The 19,705-nt window shown below is 47.7% G+C and overlaps 2 protein-coding genes across 3 annotated transcripts in view; one reads left to right on the forward strand and one right to left on the reverse strand.

Annotated features, from left to right (window-relative positions):
* Nucleotides 1-11,357, reverse strand: part of SPATA17 (spermatogenesis associated 17) — a 270,854-nt gene extending 259,497 nt beyond the window's left edge. For both annotated transcript variants that reach the window (XM_082249589.1, XM_082249588.1), the window contains exons 1-2: nucleotides 11,270-11,357; nucleotides 609-698 (exon numbers count right to left, since the gene is read on the reverse strand). In XM_082249589.1, coding sequence (XP_082105715.1) covers nucleotides 609-698; nucleotides 11,270-11,337 — 158 coding nt within the window. In that variant the 5' untranslated portion in view covers nucleotides 11,338-11,357. The remainder of the gene's footprint in view (nucleotides 1-608; nucleotides 699-11,269) is intronic.
* Nucleotides 11,358-11,813: 456 nt separating this feature from the next.
* The window catches only part of GPATCH2 (G-patch domain containing 2), a 303,764-nt gene continuing 295,872 nt past the window's right edge, over nucleotides 11,814-19,705 (forward strand). The window contains exon 1 of the mRNA XM_082249587.1: nucleotides 11,814-11,950. Coding sequence (XP_082105713.1) covers nucleotides 11,901-11,950 — 50 coding nt within the window. The 5' untranslated portion in view covers nucleotides 11,814-11,900. The remainder of the gene's footprint in view (nucleotides 11,951-19,705) is intronic.

A 19,705-nucleotide genomic window follows, 5' to 3' on the forward strand; every position in this document is an offset into this window, starting at 1 on the left:
TAACAAGTCGCGCTCCCTCGCGGTCCATTGACCGCTACAGGACCCGTTCTAATAGGAGCGACACAAGTCGCTCTGACTTAGAAAAAGGGTCCTGTACTATTTGGGGGCGACCCCGGAGCGACTTGCATAGACTTCCATTATGTGAAGTCCCTGCAAGTCGCTCCGAAGTCGTGGTGCAATGTAATGCACAAGTCGCCCCCGAAGTAGTAAGGAGTGGTTTTCGCTCTTAGACCCCGTTCACACTGGGGCAACTTGTCAGGCGACCTGGTCGCCAGACAAGTCGCCGTGGGTTGCCTGCCATAGAGTAGCACAGGACCCGTTCTAATAGGAGCGACACAAGTCGCTCCGACTTAGAAAAAGGGTCCGGTACTACTTTGGGGCGACCTGGAGCGACCTGCATTGACTTCAATGATATGAAGTCCGTGCATGCCGCTCCGAGGTCGCGGTGCGAGCTGTGCACCGCGACTTCACAGGTCGCCCCGGCAAGTCGGGTCGTGCCTATGTGAACCGGCTCTTACCATGTAATATTTTTGTATAGCTTTTAAAGTCATAAAAAAACAAACAAACATTGAGAAATTTCATTTAAGCAACTAAAAAAAGAGGCTTACCTGATATAGGCTCTCACTCTGCATCCTCTAAACCAGCTCTGGATCGCCACTGCTGCATTGTACTCTGCGAGCCTCTTCTCTTCAGCAGCTCTGTAAAGGTAACATTTAAATGGCATCAGTTGTAATATTTACAGGGATTTTATGGTCTCTCTCTTTTGATTTTTTTTTTATATTTATGTTTTACTGTATGTGTGTGAATGTGATCAGTTTAAAGCCCATAGAGTTTTTTTTTTTTTTTAACCACTTCAGCTCTGGAAGATTTACCCCCTTCATGACCAGGCAATTTTTTGCAAAACCGCACTGCATTACTTTAATTGACAGTTGTGCATTTGTGCGACTCCGTACCTAAATAAAATTGATGTATTTTTTCCCACAAATGGAGATTTCTTTTGGTGGTCATTTATCAACTCTTCCGTTTTGTTTTTTTTTTACTTTCTGCTATAAAACACACCCAATAAAAAAATGTAAAAAATCGAATTTCTTTATCAGTTTATGCCGATATGTATTCTGCTATATGCTTTTGGCAAAAAAATACCCAATCAGCGTGGGGTTTGCGCAAAAGATATAGTCTACAAACTATGAGATATTTTTATAGAATTTTTATTTATGATTTTATTTTTTACTAGCAATTAGTGACTTATAGCGGGACTGACAAATCAGACACTAAGTGATGCTTTTTGGGCACCAGTGACACTAATACAGTGATCAGTGTTAAAAAATATGTACTCTCACTGTACTAATGACACTGGCAGGGAAGGGGTTCACATCAGGGGCGATCAAAGGGTTAAATGTGTCCCTAGGGAGTGCTATCTAACTGTGTACTGTGGGAAGACAGAGATACATGTTCCTGCTTAGCAGAAACACAGGATCTCTATCTTCCCTTGTCACAGAACGGTGATCTGCCTTGTTTACATAGGCAGACTGCCGTTCTGCCTCTGTCGAGAACGATCAGCGGGTCCCAGCAGATAGGGCCGGGCCTTTGGGGTGTGCGAATTGTGCGGCCGTAGAGGGCGCCATGGGCAACAGGGGCGCCGTGCGGCCATCACAGCTCGCAGCAGTCAGTTATTTACAGCCAGGGCGAGTGAAAGATTGTATTAACATGCCTTATTATATTTCATATATATTTTCAGTTTATGCCCATTCTATGATGAAATGTGGGCCCTTGCATTTACATAGTAACGAGCCAGACTGACACTCATTCATCCACCCTGGACACCAGACAGTTGGATATTTTGCATTTAGACGACATGTTAAACACCTTTTCATTCATTCATTTGGACACTTGACAGGGTTAAGTCTGCGCATGGAAATTACTAACACCACCTAAACACATTTGACAATTGCTTGCATTAACACATGACAACGGAATACAGACAGAGCGACTCGTACCACAAAACACAGATTCAGATACAAGAACACCTCATATTGACACAGATGCATAGCGAAAACAAAAGCCCTTTCATGTACTGTTCTGTGAGATATGTGCTATTGTTAATTTGACTGATGAATTGTAAACCAGTTTGGAGCAGTCTTTCCCGCTCAAAACGTGCCTTAAATATGAGCAAAACTTGCAATAAAAACAGTTGTGTCTGCGCTAAGTTTGAGTGCTATGTGTCGTCATAACTCCGGATGAGGGGAAATTCACTATCTAGGGGGGGTTAGCCACTGAAGGGCCGTGTATCATCTTTTAATTGCCTCCTGACGAGATATGAGCTAAAGGTTTTGGTGTCAGAAGTGGGATCTGCCAAAACACAGTATGGGGTAAGTAATTATATTTTTTATTATTATTATTACTACCCTATACTATCAGAGCAGATAAACAGTACCCAGTTAACCGCAAATTTTAGCACCTCCCGGGAATCTGATATTCCCAAAGATAAGATGGGGGTCTGATACTCCAGGGCCTGAAGCCCCAAAGATAAGATGGGGTCTGATTTCCCAGGGTTTGGAACCCGTTTACGAAGCAGTACTGTGTGTGATAGTGAATTCTCCCTCTAAAACTTGTATATTGCTGTATAGACATTTAACTGTATTTTTAGTCGATATAAGATTGCATGCCATTGTATAGATGTATGTGGAGATTTTATGTGATATTAAGCTGAGCTTGAAGGTATACACTTGCCCACCAAGGATAGTTAACAGAAAACCATAAGTTGGATATATATATAAATCTGATTATTAAGACGCAGGAAACCACATAAATTGGAAAACTAGGTTTTCCAATAAAGTCTAAATACTGACCTCACCATCCCTATATATATATATATATATATATATATATATATATATATATATATATATATATATATATATATATATATAAACCTTCAAACTCAGCTGATCTCACTTTGTATTCTGAGCTTAGATAATGGGAAATTCTCAAGGTAAGGAGAATACAGAGAAAATAATGAAATTTACGTTTAGAAAAAATTGTATGAAAATTGTATCGTGTATGGGCAACCTTAGAAGTGTGTGAGATCCATGAATCGTTATGTTGTGTTTGTTTTAATACTGTTCCTAGGAGTGCTGTATCAGCAAAGCATTTCATAACACTGAATGAATACTGGTTGCATAATAATTCGTTTTGTGTTTATTACTTATGTTTTAAAGTGATGTGATTTTGCCACGAAAAAGGTAACAAATCCGTGCTATGCTGGTCATGGCAGCTTTTAGAAGCAAGGAAATATATATTTGGTGTGTAAAGTGTGACCTTAAGGACTAAAATTGTATTTCTATCCCTAAAAAATCGTAAGCAATTTTGAACTTTTATCATTGAGGTTTTGTGTCACCGACTTTTCTTTCTTTATCACTGACTTTTTAAAAAAAATATATATTTTCTGGTGCCTTTTTAGCAAACAAACCCCTCCCCTCTCCCCCCTCTCCTGTCTGTGACACAGGTAACTGCAAAAGGAACTGTAAACAGTTGTATTGTCATACAAATTAACTATCAGTGTTGCTTTTGTAGAAAAAAAAAAAAACTGTTTTGAAGGATGTTCCAAATGGGTGAGAAGAATGGTGATGGTGACGTATGGGTTCTTGTATCCAAATGTGAAATTACTAATGTTTATTTTTGAGCTGCTCATTTTTTAACCATGGTGAACAATAATAATTTTTTTCTTTAAGTTTATGGTATACCATAATATAAAAAAAAATATATAGAAATCCACGTGGGAATAATTAATTTGACGTCAACAAATTTTGGTATTAGAGAAGTGCACTGTTAGGAAGGAAAATGTTTGACATGCTTACTGTATGCTAAATTCCTCTAACCGTTGGTTTATTTTTAGGAGGAAAAGTAAAATGTTTTGTTACTAAACCTTTCTTGATGCTTATTCCTCAGATAGGTTTAATTTGAGACTTTCAGAACGAACAATCACAGCCTTCAACGACAACTCAACCTTATGGGAGTATTGTTTACAAATTGTTTTTTTTCTGATTGATTAGACTGTTTTTATTGGGTGTCAGATATTTGATGTGTTCTAATTTGACATATATGAGCTCTGGCATTAATGAGGTGCTATGCTTTAGATAATTAAGCATCTCTTATAAAGTTTTCTTTTAGGATATTGAAAAAAAAAATAGGATGGAAGTGGATGGCTTGTTGATAGTGTGCTAAGAATTATAATGAATTTATGCCAGCGTTACTACTTTGATATGTTACTACTTTGATATTGTTAAAGATTTAAAATTTTAAAGGTAACCTCCTGCGGTGAATTCAATTAGTTGCCAAGCCATCTCTTTTCATTCTAAAGGTGACTCATTGCCCAGGCTTTGCATATAAATGGTCCTTGAAGTCAGATCCTGTGTCTCCAAGGCTATTTGTTTTCAATTTCCTGCTTGGTGTCACTGAGCAAACTGTGCAATCTCTTATAAATTTATGTTTGCATGAGTACTTACTTCTAGCTGTTTTGTGTGTCTCTATGTGTCCATGTACACAAGACAGCTTGAATTTCACTCCCTGCTGTTCAGTGATCACAGCATCTTAGCAATGCAAGGGATTCTCAGTTCTAGGTAGCTGCCTGCTTGGGTGAGTCAGAGGACTGCAAGCCAACCCGTCTCCACCTTTGGAGGAATACAAGGCAGTTCAACCCTTCCAAGGGCCCTCACCATTGTTGCATGTGTGGACATGCTGTGTTCTCACAAAATAGTGCCATTAGGTATCCTTCCTGTCTTAAAATTACCTGCCTTCCTGTAGGCCCTAAACCCCAGTGCTGCGAGTAGTTTTTACTAACATTTATTTTTGCTGCCTGCCTGTAGGCCAGAAGCCCAGTGCCGCAATATACTCCTGCCATTCTTGTAAAACTTGCATTCTTGTCTCTGTGCTTGCCTGCTGTTCTTGCTGGGGTCGGAGTGACCCCAGTATCAAGCTATCTCCCTTTGAAATTTTGATGGGGAGACCCGTCTCAACCCCATGAGTCCATTTATTCTCATATCTAGAGATTTTGCAAGAGGAATATGTGGCAGAATTAATTGAAAAAATGAAATAGTGATTATGGTGATATTTCGCTCTTGTTTCGTTTGCCAACAGGTGCACCAACCCACCCATTCAAGCCTGGAGACAGACGGAAGCCCCACCCCTGGACCAGACGAATGACTGGAGATTGTGACGAGCACCAGACGAATGACTGGAGATTGTGACGAGCACCAGACGAATTGCTGGAGATTGTGACGAGCACCAGCCGAATTATTGGAGATTGTGACGAGCACCAGACAAATTCCAGCTGGATCTAGACAGCAACGGACACCCCTACTCCTGGAAGACTTCACATTTGTGCAACAGTGGTACGCTTTGTAGCAAGCTGAGCACTAGTAGCCACTGTTTGGTTACTTGCAACATGTGCTCACCACCCCGAGAACCTCTCCTCATTTTGCCCTTGCTCACCCCAGGAAAAGAGAGAGACACGAGACATTCAAGTCTCCACTTTACAGTCGAAGTCAAGCCGATTGGACACAAAGGACATTGTTTTTACGTTGTAGCCGCCAGGGACTTAGTCTGACCGCTCTGATGACCAGGGTCGAAAGGGAATTTTTTTCCTCCCATTGAATTTGGGAGTTTATTTTTGCCCTTTCCTGGCAAAGGCTTTATGACATGTTAAAAAATCACATGCCATAGTCAACAGGTGGTATGTGCTGCCATGGTCTATTTGTAGTGACTTTATTGCCATAATAATGGAGTTATATCCCTATGTGCACACAACCAAGTCACCTGCCTACATACACTTTAGAATACAATGTCAACTGTTTTTACCAATGACATGCACTCATACAAGAACACAACCCAGGTATGTCAAGAATGTCCAGCTCATTCATAGTTGGACATATATCCCAGGAGGGCACATAGTGCTATTCACAAGACTCTAAGTGATCCCACCGTTATGAATAAAGTTGGGATCAAAGGTTGGGTTGAAAGATTGTATTAACATGCCTTATTATATTTCATATATATTTTCAGTTTATGCCCATTCTATGATGAAATGTGGGCCCTTGCATTTACATAGTAACGAGCCAGACTGACACTCATTCATCCACCCTGGACACCAGACAGTTGGATATTTTGCATTTAGACGACATGTTAAACACCTTTTCATTCATTCATTTGGACACTTGACAGGCTTAAGTCCGCGCATGGAAATTACTGACACCACCTAAACACATTTGACAATTGCTTGCATTAACACATGACAACTGAATACAGACAGAGCGACTCGTACCACAAAACACAGATTCAGATACAAGAACACCTCATATTGACACAGATGCATAGCGAAAACATAAGCCCTTTCATGTACTGTTCTGTGAGATATGTACTATTGTTAATTTGACTGATGAATTGTAAACCAGTTTGGAGCAGTCTTTCCCGCTCAAAACGTGCCTTAAATATGAGCGAAACTTGCAATAAAATCAGTTGTGTCTGCGCTAAGTTTGAGTGCTATGTGTCGTCATAACTCCCGGCCGGATGAGGGGAAATTCACTATCTAGGGGGGGTTAGCCACTGAAGGGCCGTGTATCATCTTTTAATTGCCTCCTGATGAGATATGAGCTAACAGCGAGTCACAGCAGGACTGTCTGAAGATGGGGCTGGCTGAAGATTAACGCACCTAAAAAAAAAAATGGCCACGGCCGGCCCCACAGGTACACTGCGCATGAGCCGCCGCCACTCGGGAAAGCCTGTACACGCTCGGCTATTCTCGAGCAGACAGCTAATGCTGTGACGTGTTGGCTCCGGGCGGAGTCATTTTTAAATGCAAGGCTCCTTGCCAAATGGTAAGTGAGACCCAAATACCATGCAGCGGGCATGGTATAGGAGATTCCCCAGGAGAATCTCCTGTACTATGCCCGCAGCACTGCATCTTCTGTATTAAGCCCACAGCACTGCCTCTCCTGTACCATGCCCACAGCCCTGCATCTCCTGCACAATGCCTGCAGCCCCTGCATCATGCTTACAGCCTCTGCATCTCCTGCACCATGCCCGCAGCCCCTACATCTCCTGCACCATGCCCCCAGCCCCTGCATCTCCTGCACCATGCCCGTAGCCCCTGCATCTCCTGCACCATGCCCACAGCCCCTGCATCATGCTCGCAGCCTCGACATCTCCTGTACCATGCCCCTGAATCTCTCCCTTATTTATTACAAATATTTATTTCCTCTTTGTGTAAGTTTACATGACCAGGGGGCGAGGAGAAGGGGGAGGAGACAAGACCAGCCGCCCTGCACAAGGAGAGAGAGAGGCACTGACTGGTCTAAAGCCCCGTACACACACGCAGATCGTCGTCATACAAATGTTCGTCTTTTCTCCCCGGGATGTCGGTGTCTGTTGAAAAGTGCAAAGACAGCACAAGGACAGCACAAGAATTTTGTCTGCAGACTTCAGCTGACTGCAGAAGTGATGTCATGTAATGGTTAACTTTCCCTGTGTTTTTAATTTTCTGAGCATGCCCAGTCTTGCAAATCTGCGGTCTGTCGGCCGAATTCTGTACTGACAGGCGAACAATCGTCCGTTCTGGTGTCCGCAGACAAAAATTTTCATGTTTGCAAGAAAGACTTTTGTCCGCGGATTGTGCGCAGACATCTGTCAGAGGCACCATACTAACACGCGTACAATCGGCAGATCTTTCGTCCGCCGACGTTTGTATGCCGACGATCGGTACGTGTGTACGGGCCTTTAATGCAGGAAGATTCTGCACAGAGGCTTGATAGCTGCACAGAATTGCAAAAAAGAGACAAGATTAAAGTAATGCCCCATACACACGTGCAGATTATCTGAAGACTTTTGTCTTCAGATTTACCTTTTCTATGTAGTGCAAGGGCCTGCCGGATTGCATACAAATTGAAAGTGTTTAGGTTTGACCTCATATTATATGGTTTTGGTAAGTCTGCAGACAAAAGTCTTCAGATAATCTGCACGTGTGTATGGGGAATAAGGCTACACATGCCTTGTGTATTTAGACAATGGGGTTAATTTTTACTAAAACTAAAGAGTGCATAATCTGGTGCAGCTCTGCATGGTAGCCAATCAGCTTCTAACTTCAGCTTGTTCAATTAAGCTTTCCCAAAAAAAAAAAATAATTGGTTTCTATGCAGAGCTGCACCAGATTTAGCACTCTTCAGTTTTAGTAAATCAAAGCCAATGTTTGCATATTCCAGAGTTCCGCTTTAAGGGTCCCCGGGGGTTGGCTGCTCCTTTTTTGCACTGTCCCCAGCAGTACCTCTTCTCTGCTACAAGATCTACTTAGTCTTCTGTCATTCAGTTAAGGAGACTGAGGACATACTGTGAGTGTATGGCATGATTAACCCACCCAAGGGGTCTCCATGATGCCCTGCACTCACAGTGTAATGATGCAGAGAGTGGCACTGACATCATCATCTCTCTGAATTTTTGAGATGGGGTGGGAGAAGATCGAAAGATAGATGCACATCACAGGAGCGGCCTAAAGACAGCTGGAAAAGGTAAGTATAATATAAAAAAGCATAAAATACACACCCGGGTTTGATTGGATATGCACTGTACTTGATGGAAGCCATATTTGTTAACTGTATACACATGCCCCAGAAGTGGTGTGCTGGAATAGGTCCTGCTTGTTGCATCTTTCATGCAGTTTCCAGAAGGACACACATTACATTGAGTTCAAAAGTAATACCCAGGGCCGCTGATAGTGAGGGACCACCAGTCCTCCTGTAGGGGGCCCGGGCACACAGGGGGGCCCCAACAGCACAGGGAAATGGTTTGGTCAGGAGGAGGGGCAATTACAGAGGGAAGGCATGTGCGACTCTTTGCAGCAGCTGAAAGCCAGTTTCTCCCCTACCTGCCGGCTTCCGCCTGCTGCAGGGAGAGACACAGACACAGGGCATTGTTCCTATAATTGCTTCTCCGAGCCCCCTCCCTGTTCTGCCTGCTTCTGACACCCCCCTCCCCCCCGGCTTCCCTGTCCTGTAAAAAAAAAAAAAAAATAATAATAAAACATCGTAATAAATAATTGAAAAAGATAGTAAAATAAAATAATTGTAAAAATTTTTAACATAAAAAAAAAAGTTATACATTTTTTTTATATAAAAAACAATTAAAAAGGGGCTAATTCACACCAGTTCCCTGTTATGTTTGTGTCTGCTAATAATGATGTTAGTGTATTTTTAGTGAAAATATTGTCTTGATAAATGGGGGGGGGGGGGGGGCTGTACAGGGCCCGTCATTTCTAACAGCAGCCCTGGCTAATGCATGTACAGTAAAACAAGTGTCCAGGGCACCTATAACACACAGCACACCTATATCGCCATTCTGCGAGATGATTTTGATGTATTCCGAGAAACGCTTCTTACATACTTTGTTCCTTCTATGATACTACTTTATGTTCAATATGTTAGGTAGGAGAGGAAGGGGAGATGAGCGCACTGATTTAAAGGAGAAGTACAGCCAAAGCTTGTTTAGGGCAGCAATTTCCACCTGTTGCATTTCTCCCAGGCTCTGGGATGGGAATTAGAGCCTGGAAAATGCAGTGGCAGGGGGGGGGTGGGACTCCTTCCGCCACCTGCAGAAGTGATTGAATGGCTAATTACATACTTGCCAACTATCCCGTTTTTTCCGGGACAGTCCCGGCAAATAGGAACCTGTCCCGGGTAATTTACATTGTCCCTGGAAGCGCCTGTTAATCGGGCTGCCCATAAATGATAGGCAGAAGTAGTGCAGCTGAATGGGAGAATTATTCCTACTCTGCTACTTTGGCCTTAAGTTTGAAATTCCCTTTTCAATTTCCTGTAATTCTCTATTTATTGAGCAGACCCTATAATCTGATGATAACTGAAAAGAAACACAGGCGCCACTCTAAGTGCAGTAGCTGGAATTTTATTAAAAGGATGCAACTGAATGTGGGGTACTCACAAGGGTAATAAGTAATCAAGCACATGTGATTACGTTATGGCGCCGGCGACGTGTTCTCGGAGCATGCGCTCCTTCTTCAGGCCTGAAGAAGGAGCGCATGCTCCGAGAACGCGTCGCCGGCGCCATGACGTAATCACACCCACGCTCCTGGAAGTGACGACGGACCGGCATCTGAGTGTCCCCGGGACGAGGAAGTACAGCGATATCGCTGCAGCCTGCCCATCGCTACCGCTCTGGCCATCCTGACTCTCCACCGGAGCATTCTCTGATGTGCTTGATTACTTATTACCCTTGTGAGTACCCCACATTCAGTTGCATCCTTTTAATAAAATTCCAGCTACTGCACTTAGAGTGGCGCCTGTGTTTCTTTTCAGTTGGCAACAAGCAAAACTTCTACCTTGTCACTAGAGCTGCCTAAGGAGTGCACATTGGAATTTTTTATGGACTATGTCACATATGGACTTATGGACTTTTTATATCACATTGATTGTCCTTTTCACTAGTTCATCAGTATGTGTCCAGTATTATCGGTATAGTCTTTTGGTGATACTGTTTCTCCCCGTGGTGCGCCAGTTATTTATTATTTTTTAATCTGATGATAAGTAGGTGGAGTTTAATTATGCAGAGTGGGCAGGGCTTCGGAGAAATGGGTGTGGCAAGTAATTGGTAGCTGTGCTGCAAAGTGTCCCCGGAAATTTTTTTTGCAAATGTTGGCAACTGTGCTAATTAGCCACTCGGATCCCTTCTGCCTTACAGGGAATCACCGGCTGAAAAGATCCATACTGGGATGATGCCTGTAGGTTGCAGGCATTACTGTGGCATAACCACTGAAACCTGAGGACGTCCCGGCAGGAAGTGGTTAAACTATAAACGTAAGGGCCCTTTCACACGGGCGATCCGATCAGATCCGCCTCTCAGTTTTTTAGGCGGATCTGATCGGATCCTCCATTCAGCCCTATGGGGCAGCGGATGTCAGCGGATGTCAGCGTTATATGATAGGAAGTGAAGGGAAATCCCCCCAATGGGGACACAGATAAAAAAAAAAAAAAAAAAAGAAACAAAAACAACAAAAAAAACCTGACATAACCCACTCTTACTTTATCTAAAATTAAAAAAAAAAACTTTTGCCTTCAGTTCTACTTTCTATACACAGTTGCTCCCTGTTAACTTTGCTGAGCCTGGCTGCAGTGCATCATGGGAGTCCTGCCTGTCACAGAGTTTCTAGTATAATAACTCCGGTAAAAGTTGTCCTCCTCCCCCGTACTCTCTGTGAACCCCGTTGGGTTACCTGCAGCGCTGGAAATACTCCGGTATCAGGCCGGACATTTCTCTCCGGAGCCTCTCCAGGGTGGCCATGTCCTCGCCGTCTGGACGCGTCTCCCGGGAGACCGAATGTACCACTTTGGGCTGGGGGGGAGTATTACAAACATGGGCATATGTTGTACAAATGTAACAAAATTCAGTAAAAGTAATTATATTTACATTCATTATAATTGAAATTACTTCTAAAAAGAACTGGAAAGGACACAATACACAGATCGGATTACTTTTTATTTTATTTGAACAGAATGGTTCATTCCAGCTTCCGCTCCCCGTCTCCGGATCGCAGAAATCTAGACGCGTCTCCATGGAGGCAGAGCCGTACCACCCACCGCGGGGGGGAATAACACAAACCTTCACCGAATGCAGCAATGCACGGTAGATTAAACAATGATGTCTTCCACAATAACTCTTATTCTGTATTTCTGGGTGTTTGTTGTTGGCTTTTAGGAGCTCGTTTCTTTATAGGTTGAAGTGGTGTGTTCCGACTTCCGCTCGCCTCTGCTCCAGGTCTTCGTCGCTGCTCCGGAAGCGACATGGTGGCTCAGTCCGCTGCCCCGACTCGGCTGTGATCCTGGGGGACCCCGCAAGCTTTGTTCATGGTTGGCGTGGCCAGGAAACACATCCGAGCCAATAAGGGAAGCAGCTGGTGAGTGATCGGCTGGCCGAGGAGATGTCTATGGCCTCACTGGGGGCCCCACACAGCGTATATGGGGCCCTATGTACAGCCAGGGCCTGTCTGACCCCTACAGAGGGAGACCCTTCCTCCTGATCATCAGGGCTGGGCGTCCTGTGTAGGGTGAAGGGCCCAGGTCCTAGCAGTAATCACAGCTGCCATTGCTGGCTTGTTGTTATATGTGAAGGCCTTGTCCCCCCCTTCTCCTCTCATATTATAGGTGCAGGCCTTGTCCCCCCCTTCTCCTCTCATTGTATTATAGGTGCAGGCCTTGTCCCCCCCTTCTCCTTATTATAGGTGCAGGCCTTGTCCCCCCCCCCTTCTCCTTATTTTAGGTGCAGGCCTTGTCCCCCCCCCCCTTCTCCTTATTATAGGTGCAGGCTTTGCCCCCCCCCCTTCTCCTCTCATTATATTATAGGTGCAGGCCTTGCCCCCCCCCCCTCTCCATGTTATTATTATAGGTGCAGGCCTTGTCCCCCCTTCTCTCATTATATTATAGGTGCAGGCCTTGTCCCCCCCTTCTCCTTATTATAGGTGCAGGCCTTGTCCCCCCCTTCTCCTTATTATAGGTGCAGGCCTTGTCCCCCCCTTCTCCTTATTATAGGTGCAGGCCTTGTCCCCCCTTCTCCTCTCATTATATTATAGGTGCAGGCCTTGTCCCCCCTTCTCTCATTATATTATAGGTGCAGGCCTTGTCCCCCCTTCTCCTTATTATAGGTGCAGGCCTTGTCCCCCCCTTCTCCTTATTATAGGTGCAGGCCTTGTCCCCCCTTCTCCTCTCATTATATTATAGGTGCAGGCCTTGTCCCCCCTTCTCTCATTATATTATAGGTGCAGGCCTTGTCCCCCCCTTCTCCTTATTATAGGTGCAGGCCTTGTCCCCCCCTTCTCCTTATTATAGGTGCAGGCCTTGTCCCCCCCCTTCTCCTTATTATAGGTGCAGGCCTTGTCCCCCCCTTCTCCTTATTATAGGTGCAGGCCTTGTCCCCCCCTTCTCCTTATTATAGGTGCAGGCCTTGTCCCCCCCCTCTCCATGTTATTATAGGTGCAGGCCTTGTCCCCCCTTCTCCTTGTTGTTATACGTGCAGGCCTTGTCCCCCCCCCCTTCTCCTTATTATAGGTGCAGGCCTTGTCCCCCCCCCCCCCTTCTCCTTATTATAGGTGCAGGCCTTGTCCCCCCCCCCCCCCTTCTCCTTATTATAGGTGCAGGCCTTGTCCCCCCTTCTCCTTATTATAGGTGCAGGCCTTGTCCCCCCCCCTTCTTATTATAGATGCAGGCCTTGTCCCCCCCCCTTCTCCTTATTATAGGTGCAGGCCTTCTCCTTATTATAGGTGCAGGCCTTGTCCCCCCCCCCCCTTCTCCATGTTATTATTAGAGGTGCAGGCCTTGTCCCCCCCCCCCCTTCTCCATGTTATTATTAGAGGTGCAGGCCTTGTCTCCCCCCCCCTCCGTATTATTATAGGTGCAGGCCTTGCCCCCCCCCCCATCTCCTTGTTATTATAGGTGCAGGCCTTGTCCCCCCTCTCTCCGTATTATTATAGGTGCAGGCCTTGCCCCCCCCTTCTCCTTGTTATAGGTGCAGGCCTTGCCCCCCCCCCCTTCTCCTTGTTATTATAGGTGCAGGCCTTGTCCCCCCCTCTCCTTGTTATTATTATATGTGCAGGCCTTGTCCCCCCTTCTAATTCTACTAGGTGCAGGCCTTGTCCCACCCCTTCTCCTTATTATAGATGCAGGCCTTGTCCCCCCCTTCTCCTTATTATAGGTGCAGCCCTTGTCCCCCCTTCTCCTAATTATACTAGTTACAGGCCTTGTCCCCGCTGCTCCTTATTATGGGTGCAGGCCTTGTCCCCCCTTCTCCTTGTTATTATAGGTGCAGGCCTTAATTCCCCCCCCCCCCGTTATTATAGGTGCTGGCCTTGACACCCCCCCCCCCCCAGTTATTGTAGGTGCTGGCCTTGACCCCCCCCCAGTTATTATAGGTGCTGGCCTTGTCCCCCCTCCCCAGTTATTTTAGGTGCTGGCCTTGTCCCCCCCCCCAGTTATTATAGGTGCTGGCCTTGTCCCCCCCCCCCCCCATCTCCTTGTTATTATAGGTGCAGGCCTTGACCCCCCTCCCAGATATTATAGGTGCAGGCCTTGCCCCCCCCCCCTCCCAGTTATTATAGGTGCAGGCCTTGCCCCCCCCTCCCAGTTATTATAGGTGCAGGCCTTGCCCCCCCCTCCCAGTTATTATAGGTGCAGGCCTTGCCCCCCCCTCCCAGTTGTTATAGGTGCTGGCCTTATCCCCCCCCCAGTTATTATAGGTGCTGGCCTTGTCCCCCCCCCTAAGTTATTATAGGTTGACCTTCTGAAAATGTGTGGGCTCCCGGTCTTCTCACCTTATTGGTGGCCTGTCTCTCCTTCCTCCTCTCTCTGGTCCAGTACTGCAGCCTCTGACAGACATTTCCTGGAGTGTCAGATACCAGTTTCTTCTGATAAGTGCCATGGTCTCCATCCCCTATGCTGCTACAGGACACAATGGGGGAATTTACTAAAACTGGAGCACTCAGAATCTGGTGCAGCCGTGCATAGTAACCAATCGGCTTCTAACCTCAGCTTGTTCAGTTTAGCTTTGGCAATAAAATCTGGAAGCTGATTGGTTTCTATCCAGAAGTGATCCTTGTTTTGCACTCTCCAGCTTTAGGAAATAAACCCCAATGACTTTAGGAATTTGAGCATAAAACCATCGTGTTCATTGGGGTACACAGATATGACACTCCTGGAAGTGCTTAATTTCACAATGTCTGGTGGGGGGAACAGTAGCAGAATATGCAGGGAGTAGGAGACACGGTAGATGAATGCAAGCTCTTAAGATCAGAACCCTCCTAGTCTGCCTGTATTGAATTGTATTAGCTCAAATCTTTTTGAAACTGATGTGACTTTAAAGAACATATGAGGTTATAAATATAGAAGCTGCAATTGGTGATTTGGTTTTTTTAAAGGTGCAAACTCCAGGTTGTCACCCTGATACTGAATTCAGTGCTTGGTCACTGCCCTGTAATCAGCATAATGCCAGTGAAGTTTGAAAACTCTGAACACAAGAAGTAGTGAAGTAAGGATTGGTGGTGATCTTTTGGTGTCAATATCCATAAGGCCATTCTTGGCATCTTTATTTTTTCTTTGATGGCCCGTATACCTCCTGTATATGACATAGACTTATTCATTTCAGTGACAGGACTGTCAAGTTTTGGAGGGGCCGGCCTGGAATGGGGTCCATAGCACATAGGATGATTTTGATGAGGAGGTTGTTTGAAGCTCTGTGTACAGCATAGGCCTAGAATCCAGGGAGCTTCACAGGGATTGATAAGAGAATTAACACAGGTGCCTGGACACGCTGCTCAGAGGTGGGTGTATGGGGGCTCTGCGTCCGCTGTGAATGTTTGGGGGCTCTGCTCCGATGTGTGTGTTTGGGGGCTCTGATATGTGTGTGTGTGTGTGTCTGGAGGCTCTGATGTGTGTGTGTGTGTGTCTGGGGGCTCTGATGTGTGTGTGTGTGTGTGTTTGGGGGCTCTGGTGTGTGTGTGTGTGTTTGGGGGCTCTGATATGTGTGTGTGTGTGTGTCTGGAGGCTCTGATGTGTGTGTGTGTGTGTCTGGGGGCTCTGATGTGTGTGTGTGTGTGTGTTTGGGGGCTCTGGTGTGTGTGTGTGTGTTTGGGGGCTCTGATATGTGTGTGTGTGTGTGTCTGGAGGCTCTGATGTGTGTGTGTGTGTGTCTGGGGGCTCTGATGTGTGTGTGTGTGTGTTTTGGGGGCTCTGGTGTGTGTGTGTGTGTTTGGGGGCTCTGATATGTGTGTGTGTGTGTGGGGGGGGGGGCTCTGATGTGTGTGTGTGTCTGGGGGCTCTGATGTGTGTGTGTGTGTGTGTCTGCGGGCTCTGATGTGTGTCTGGGGGCTCTGAAGTGTGTGTATGTGTCTGAGGGCTCTGGTGTGTGTGTGTCTGGGGGCTCTGATGTGTGTGTGTGTGTGTGTCTGGGGGCTCTGATGTGTGTGTGTGTGTGTGTGTCTGGGGGCTCTGATGTGTGTGTGTGTGTGTGTCTGGGGGCTCTGATGTGTGTGTCTGGGGGCTCTGATGTGTGTGTCTGGGGGCTCTGATGTGTGTGTCTGGGGGCTCTGATGTGTGTGTCTGGGGGCTCTGATGTGTGTGTCTGGGGGCTCTGATGTGTGTGTGTGTGTGTCTGGGGGCTCTGATGTGTGTCTGGGGGCTCTGATGTGTGTGTGTGTGTGTGTGTGTGTCTGGGGGCTCTGATGTGTGTGTGTCTGGGGGGCTCTGGTGTGTGTGTGTGTGTGTGTGTGTCTGGGGGCTCTGATGTGTGTGTGTGTGTGTGTCTGGGGGCTCTGATGTGTGTCTGTGTGTGTCTGGGGGCTCTGATGTGTGTCTGGGGGCTCTGATGTGTGTCTGTGTGTGTCTGGGGGCTCTGATGTGTGTGTGTGTGTGGACTCTGATTTTTGTCTGGGGGCTCTGATGTGTGTGTGTGTGTGTGTGTGTGTCTGGGGGCTCTGATGTGTGTCTGGGGGCTCTGATGTGTGTCTGGGGGCTCTGATGTGTGTCTGGGGGCTCTGATGTGTGTCTGGGGGCTCTGATGTGTGTCTGGGGGCTCTGATGTGTGTGTGTGTCTGGGGGCTCTGATGTGTGTGTGTGTGTGTGTGTGTCTGGGGGCTCTGATGTGTGTGTCTGGGGGCTCTGATGTGTGTGTCTGGGGGCTCTGGTGTGTGTGTGTGTGTGTGTCTGGGGGCTCTGGTGTGTGTGTGTGTGTGTCTGGGGGCTCTGGTGTGTGTGTGTCTGGGGGCTCTGATGTGTGTGTGTGTCTGGGGGCTCTGATGTTTGTGTGTGTCTGGGGGCTCTGATGTGTGTCTGGGGGCTCTGAAGTGTGTGTGTGTGTGTGTCTGGGGGCTCTGAAGTGTGTGTGTGTGTGTGTCTGGGGGCTCTGATGTGTGTGTGTGTCTGTGGGGGCTCTGATGTGTGTGTGTGTGTGTGTGTGTGTGTCTGGGGGCTCTGATGTGTGTGTGTGTGTGTCTGGGGGCTCTGATGTGTGTGTGTGTGTGTCTGGTGGCTCTGGTGTGTGTGTGTGTGTGTGTCTGGGGGCTCTGGTGTGTGTGTGTGTGTGTGTCTGGGGGCTCTGATGTGTGTGTGTGTGTGTCTGGGGGCTCTGATGTGTGTGTGTGTGTGTGTGTGTGTGTGTGTCTGGGGGCTCTGATGTGTGTGTGTGTGTGTGTCTGCGGGCTCTGATGTGTGTCTGGGGGCTCTGAAGTGTGTGTATGTGTCTGAGGGCTCTGGTGTGTGTGTGTCTGGGGGCTCTGATGTGTGTGTGTGTGTGGACTCTGATTTTTGTCTGGGGGCTCTGATGTGTGTGTGTGTGTGTCTGGGGGCTCTGATGTGTGTCTGGGGGCTCTGATGTGTGTCTGGGGGCTCTGATGTGTGTCTGTGTGTGTCTGGGGGCTCTGATGTGTGTCTGTGTGTGTCTGGGGGCTCTGATGTGTGTCTGTGTGTGTGTGTGTGTGGACTCTGATTTTTGTCTGAGGGCTCTGATGTGTGTGTGTGTGTGTGTGTGTGTGTGTCTGGGGGCTCTGATGTGTGTGTGTGTGTCTGGGGGCTCTGATGTGTGTGTGTGTGTCTGGGGGCTCTGATGTGTGTCTGGGGGCTCTGATGTGTGTCTGGGGGCTCTGATGTGTGTCTGGGGGCTCTGATGTGTGTCTGGGGCTCTGATGTGTGTGTGTGTGTCTGGGGGCTCTGATGTGTGTGTGTGTGTCTGGGGGCTCTGATGTGTGTGTGTGTGTCTGGGGGCTCTGATGTTTGTGTGTGTCTGGGGGCTCTGAAGTGTGTGTGTGTGTTGTGTGTGTGTGTGTCTGGGGGCTCTGATGTGTGTGTGTGTGTGTGTGTGTGTGTGTGTCTGGGGGCTCTGATGTGTGTGTGTGTCTGGGGGCTCTGATGTGTGTGTGTGTGTGTGTGTCTGGGGGCTCTGATGTGTGTGTGTTCTGGGGGCTCTGATGTGTGTGTGTGTGTGTGTGTGTGTCTGCGGGCTCTGATGTGTGTCTGAGGGCTCTGGTGTGTGTGTGTGTGTCTGGGGGCTCTGATGTGTGTGTGTGTGTGTGTGGACTCTGATTTTTGTCTGGGGGCTCTGATGTGTGTGTGTGGTGTGTGTGTGTGTGTCTGGGGGCTCTGATGTGTGTCTGGGGGCTCTGATGTGTGTCTGGGGGCTCTGATGTGTGTCTGGGGGCTCTGATGTGTGTCTGGGGCTCTGATGTGTGTCTGTGTGTGTCTGGGGGCTCTGATGTGTGTCTGTGTGTGTCTGGGGCTCTGATGTGTGTGTCTGGGGGCTCTGATGTGTGTGTGTGTGTGTGGACTCTGATTTTTGTCTGGGGGCTCTGATGTGTGTGTGTGTGTGTTCTGGGGGCTCTGATGTGTGTCTGGGGGCTCTGATGTGTGTCTGGGGGCTCTGATGTGTGTCTGGGGGCTCTGATGTGTGTCTGGGGGCTCTGATGTGTGTGTGTGTGTCTGGGGCTCTGATGTGTGTGTGTGTGTGTGTCTGGGGGCTCTGATGTGTGTGTGTTGTGTGTTCCTGGGGCTCTGATGTGTGTGTGTGTGTGTCTGGGGGCTCTGATGTGTGTGTGTGTGTGTCTGGGGGCTCTGATGTGTGTGTGTGTGTGTGTGTCTGGGGGCTCTGATGTGTGTGTGTGTGTGTGTGTGTGTGTGTCTGGGGGCTCTGATGTGTGTGTGTGTGTGTGTGTCTGGGGGCTCTGATGTGTGTGTGTGTGTGTGTGTCTGGGGGCTCTGATGTGTGTGTGTGTGTGTCTGGGGGCTCTGATGTGTGTGTGTGTGTCTGGGGGCTCTGGTGTGTGTGTGTGTCTGGGGGCTCTGATGTGTGTGTGTGTGTCTGGGGGCTCTGATGTGTGTGTGTGTGTGTGTGTGTGTCTGGGGGCTCTGATGTGTGTGTGTCTGGGGGCTCTGATGTGTGTGTGTGTGTCTGGGGGCTCTGATGTGTGTCTGGGGGCTCTGATGTGTGTCTGGGGGCTCTGATGTGTGTGTGTGTCTGGGGGCTCTGATATATGTGTGTGTCTGGGGGCTCTGGTGTGTGTATGTGTCTGGGGGCTCTGATGTGTGTGTGTCTGGGGGCTCTGATGTGTGTGTGTCTGGGGGCTCTGATGTGTGTGTGTCTGGGGGCTCTGATGTGTGTGTGTGTGTGTGTGTGTGTGTGTGTCTGTGGGCTCTGATGTGTGTGTCTGTGGGCTCTGATGTTTGTGTGTGTGTGTCTGGGGGCTCTGATGTTTGTGTGTGTGTGTCTGGGGGCTCTGATGTGTGTGTGTGTGTGTGTGTCTGGGGGCTCTGATGTGTGTGTGCGTGTGTGTCTGGGGGCTCTGATGTGTGTGTGTGTCTGTGGGCTCTGATGTTTGTTTGTGTGTGTGTGTGTGTCTGTCTGGGGGCTCTGATGTGTGTGTCTGGGGGCTCTGATGTGTGTGTGTGTGTGTGTCTGGGGGCTCTGATGTGTGTGTGTGTGTGTCTGGGGGCTCTGATGTGTGTGTGTGTGTGTCTGGGGGAATCTGATGTGTGTGGGTGGGGGTGTCTGGGGGCTCTGATGTGTGTGGGTGGGTGTCTATGGGCTTTGCTCTGGTGTGTGTCTCTGGGCCTTTGCTCTGACGTGTGTGTGTGTGTGGGGGGGGGGGGGGGCTTTGCTCTGATGTGTGTGTGGGGTG

This window comes from Pelophylax lessonae (genome assembly GCF_965119305.1).
Source record: "Pelophylax lessonae genome assembly, chromosome: 3".
NCBI classification, from domain to species: domain Eukaryota; kingdom Metazoa; phylum Chordata; class Amphibia; order Anura; family Ranidae; genus Pelophylax; species Pelophylax lessonae.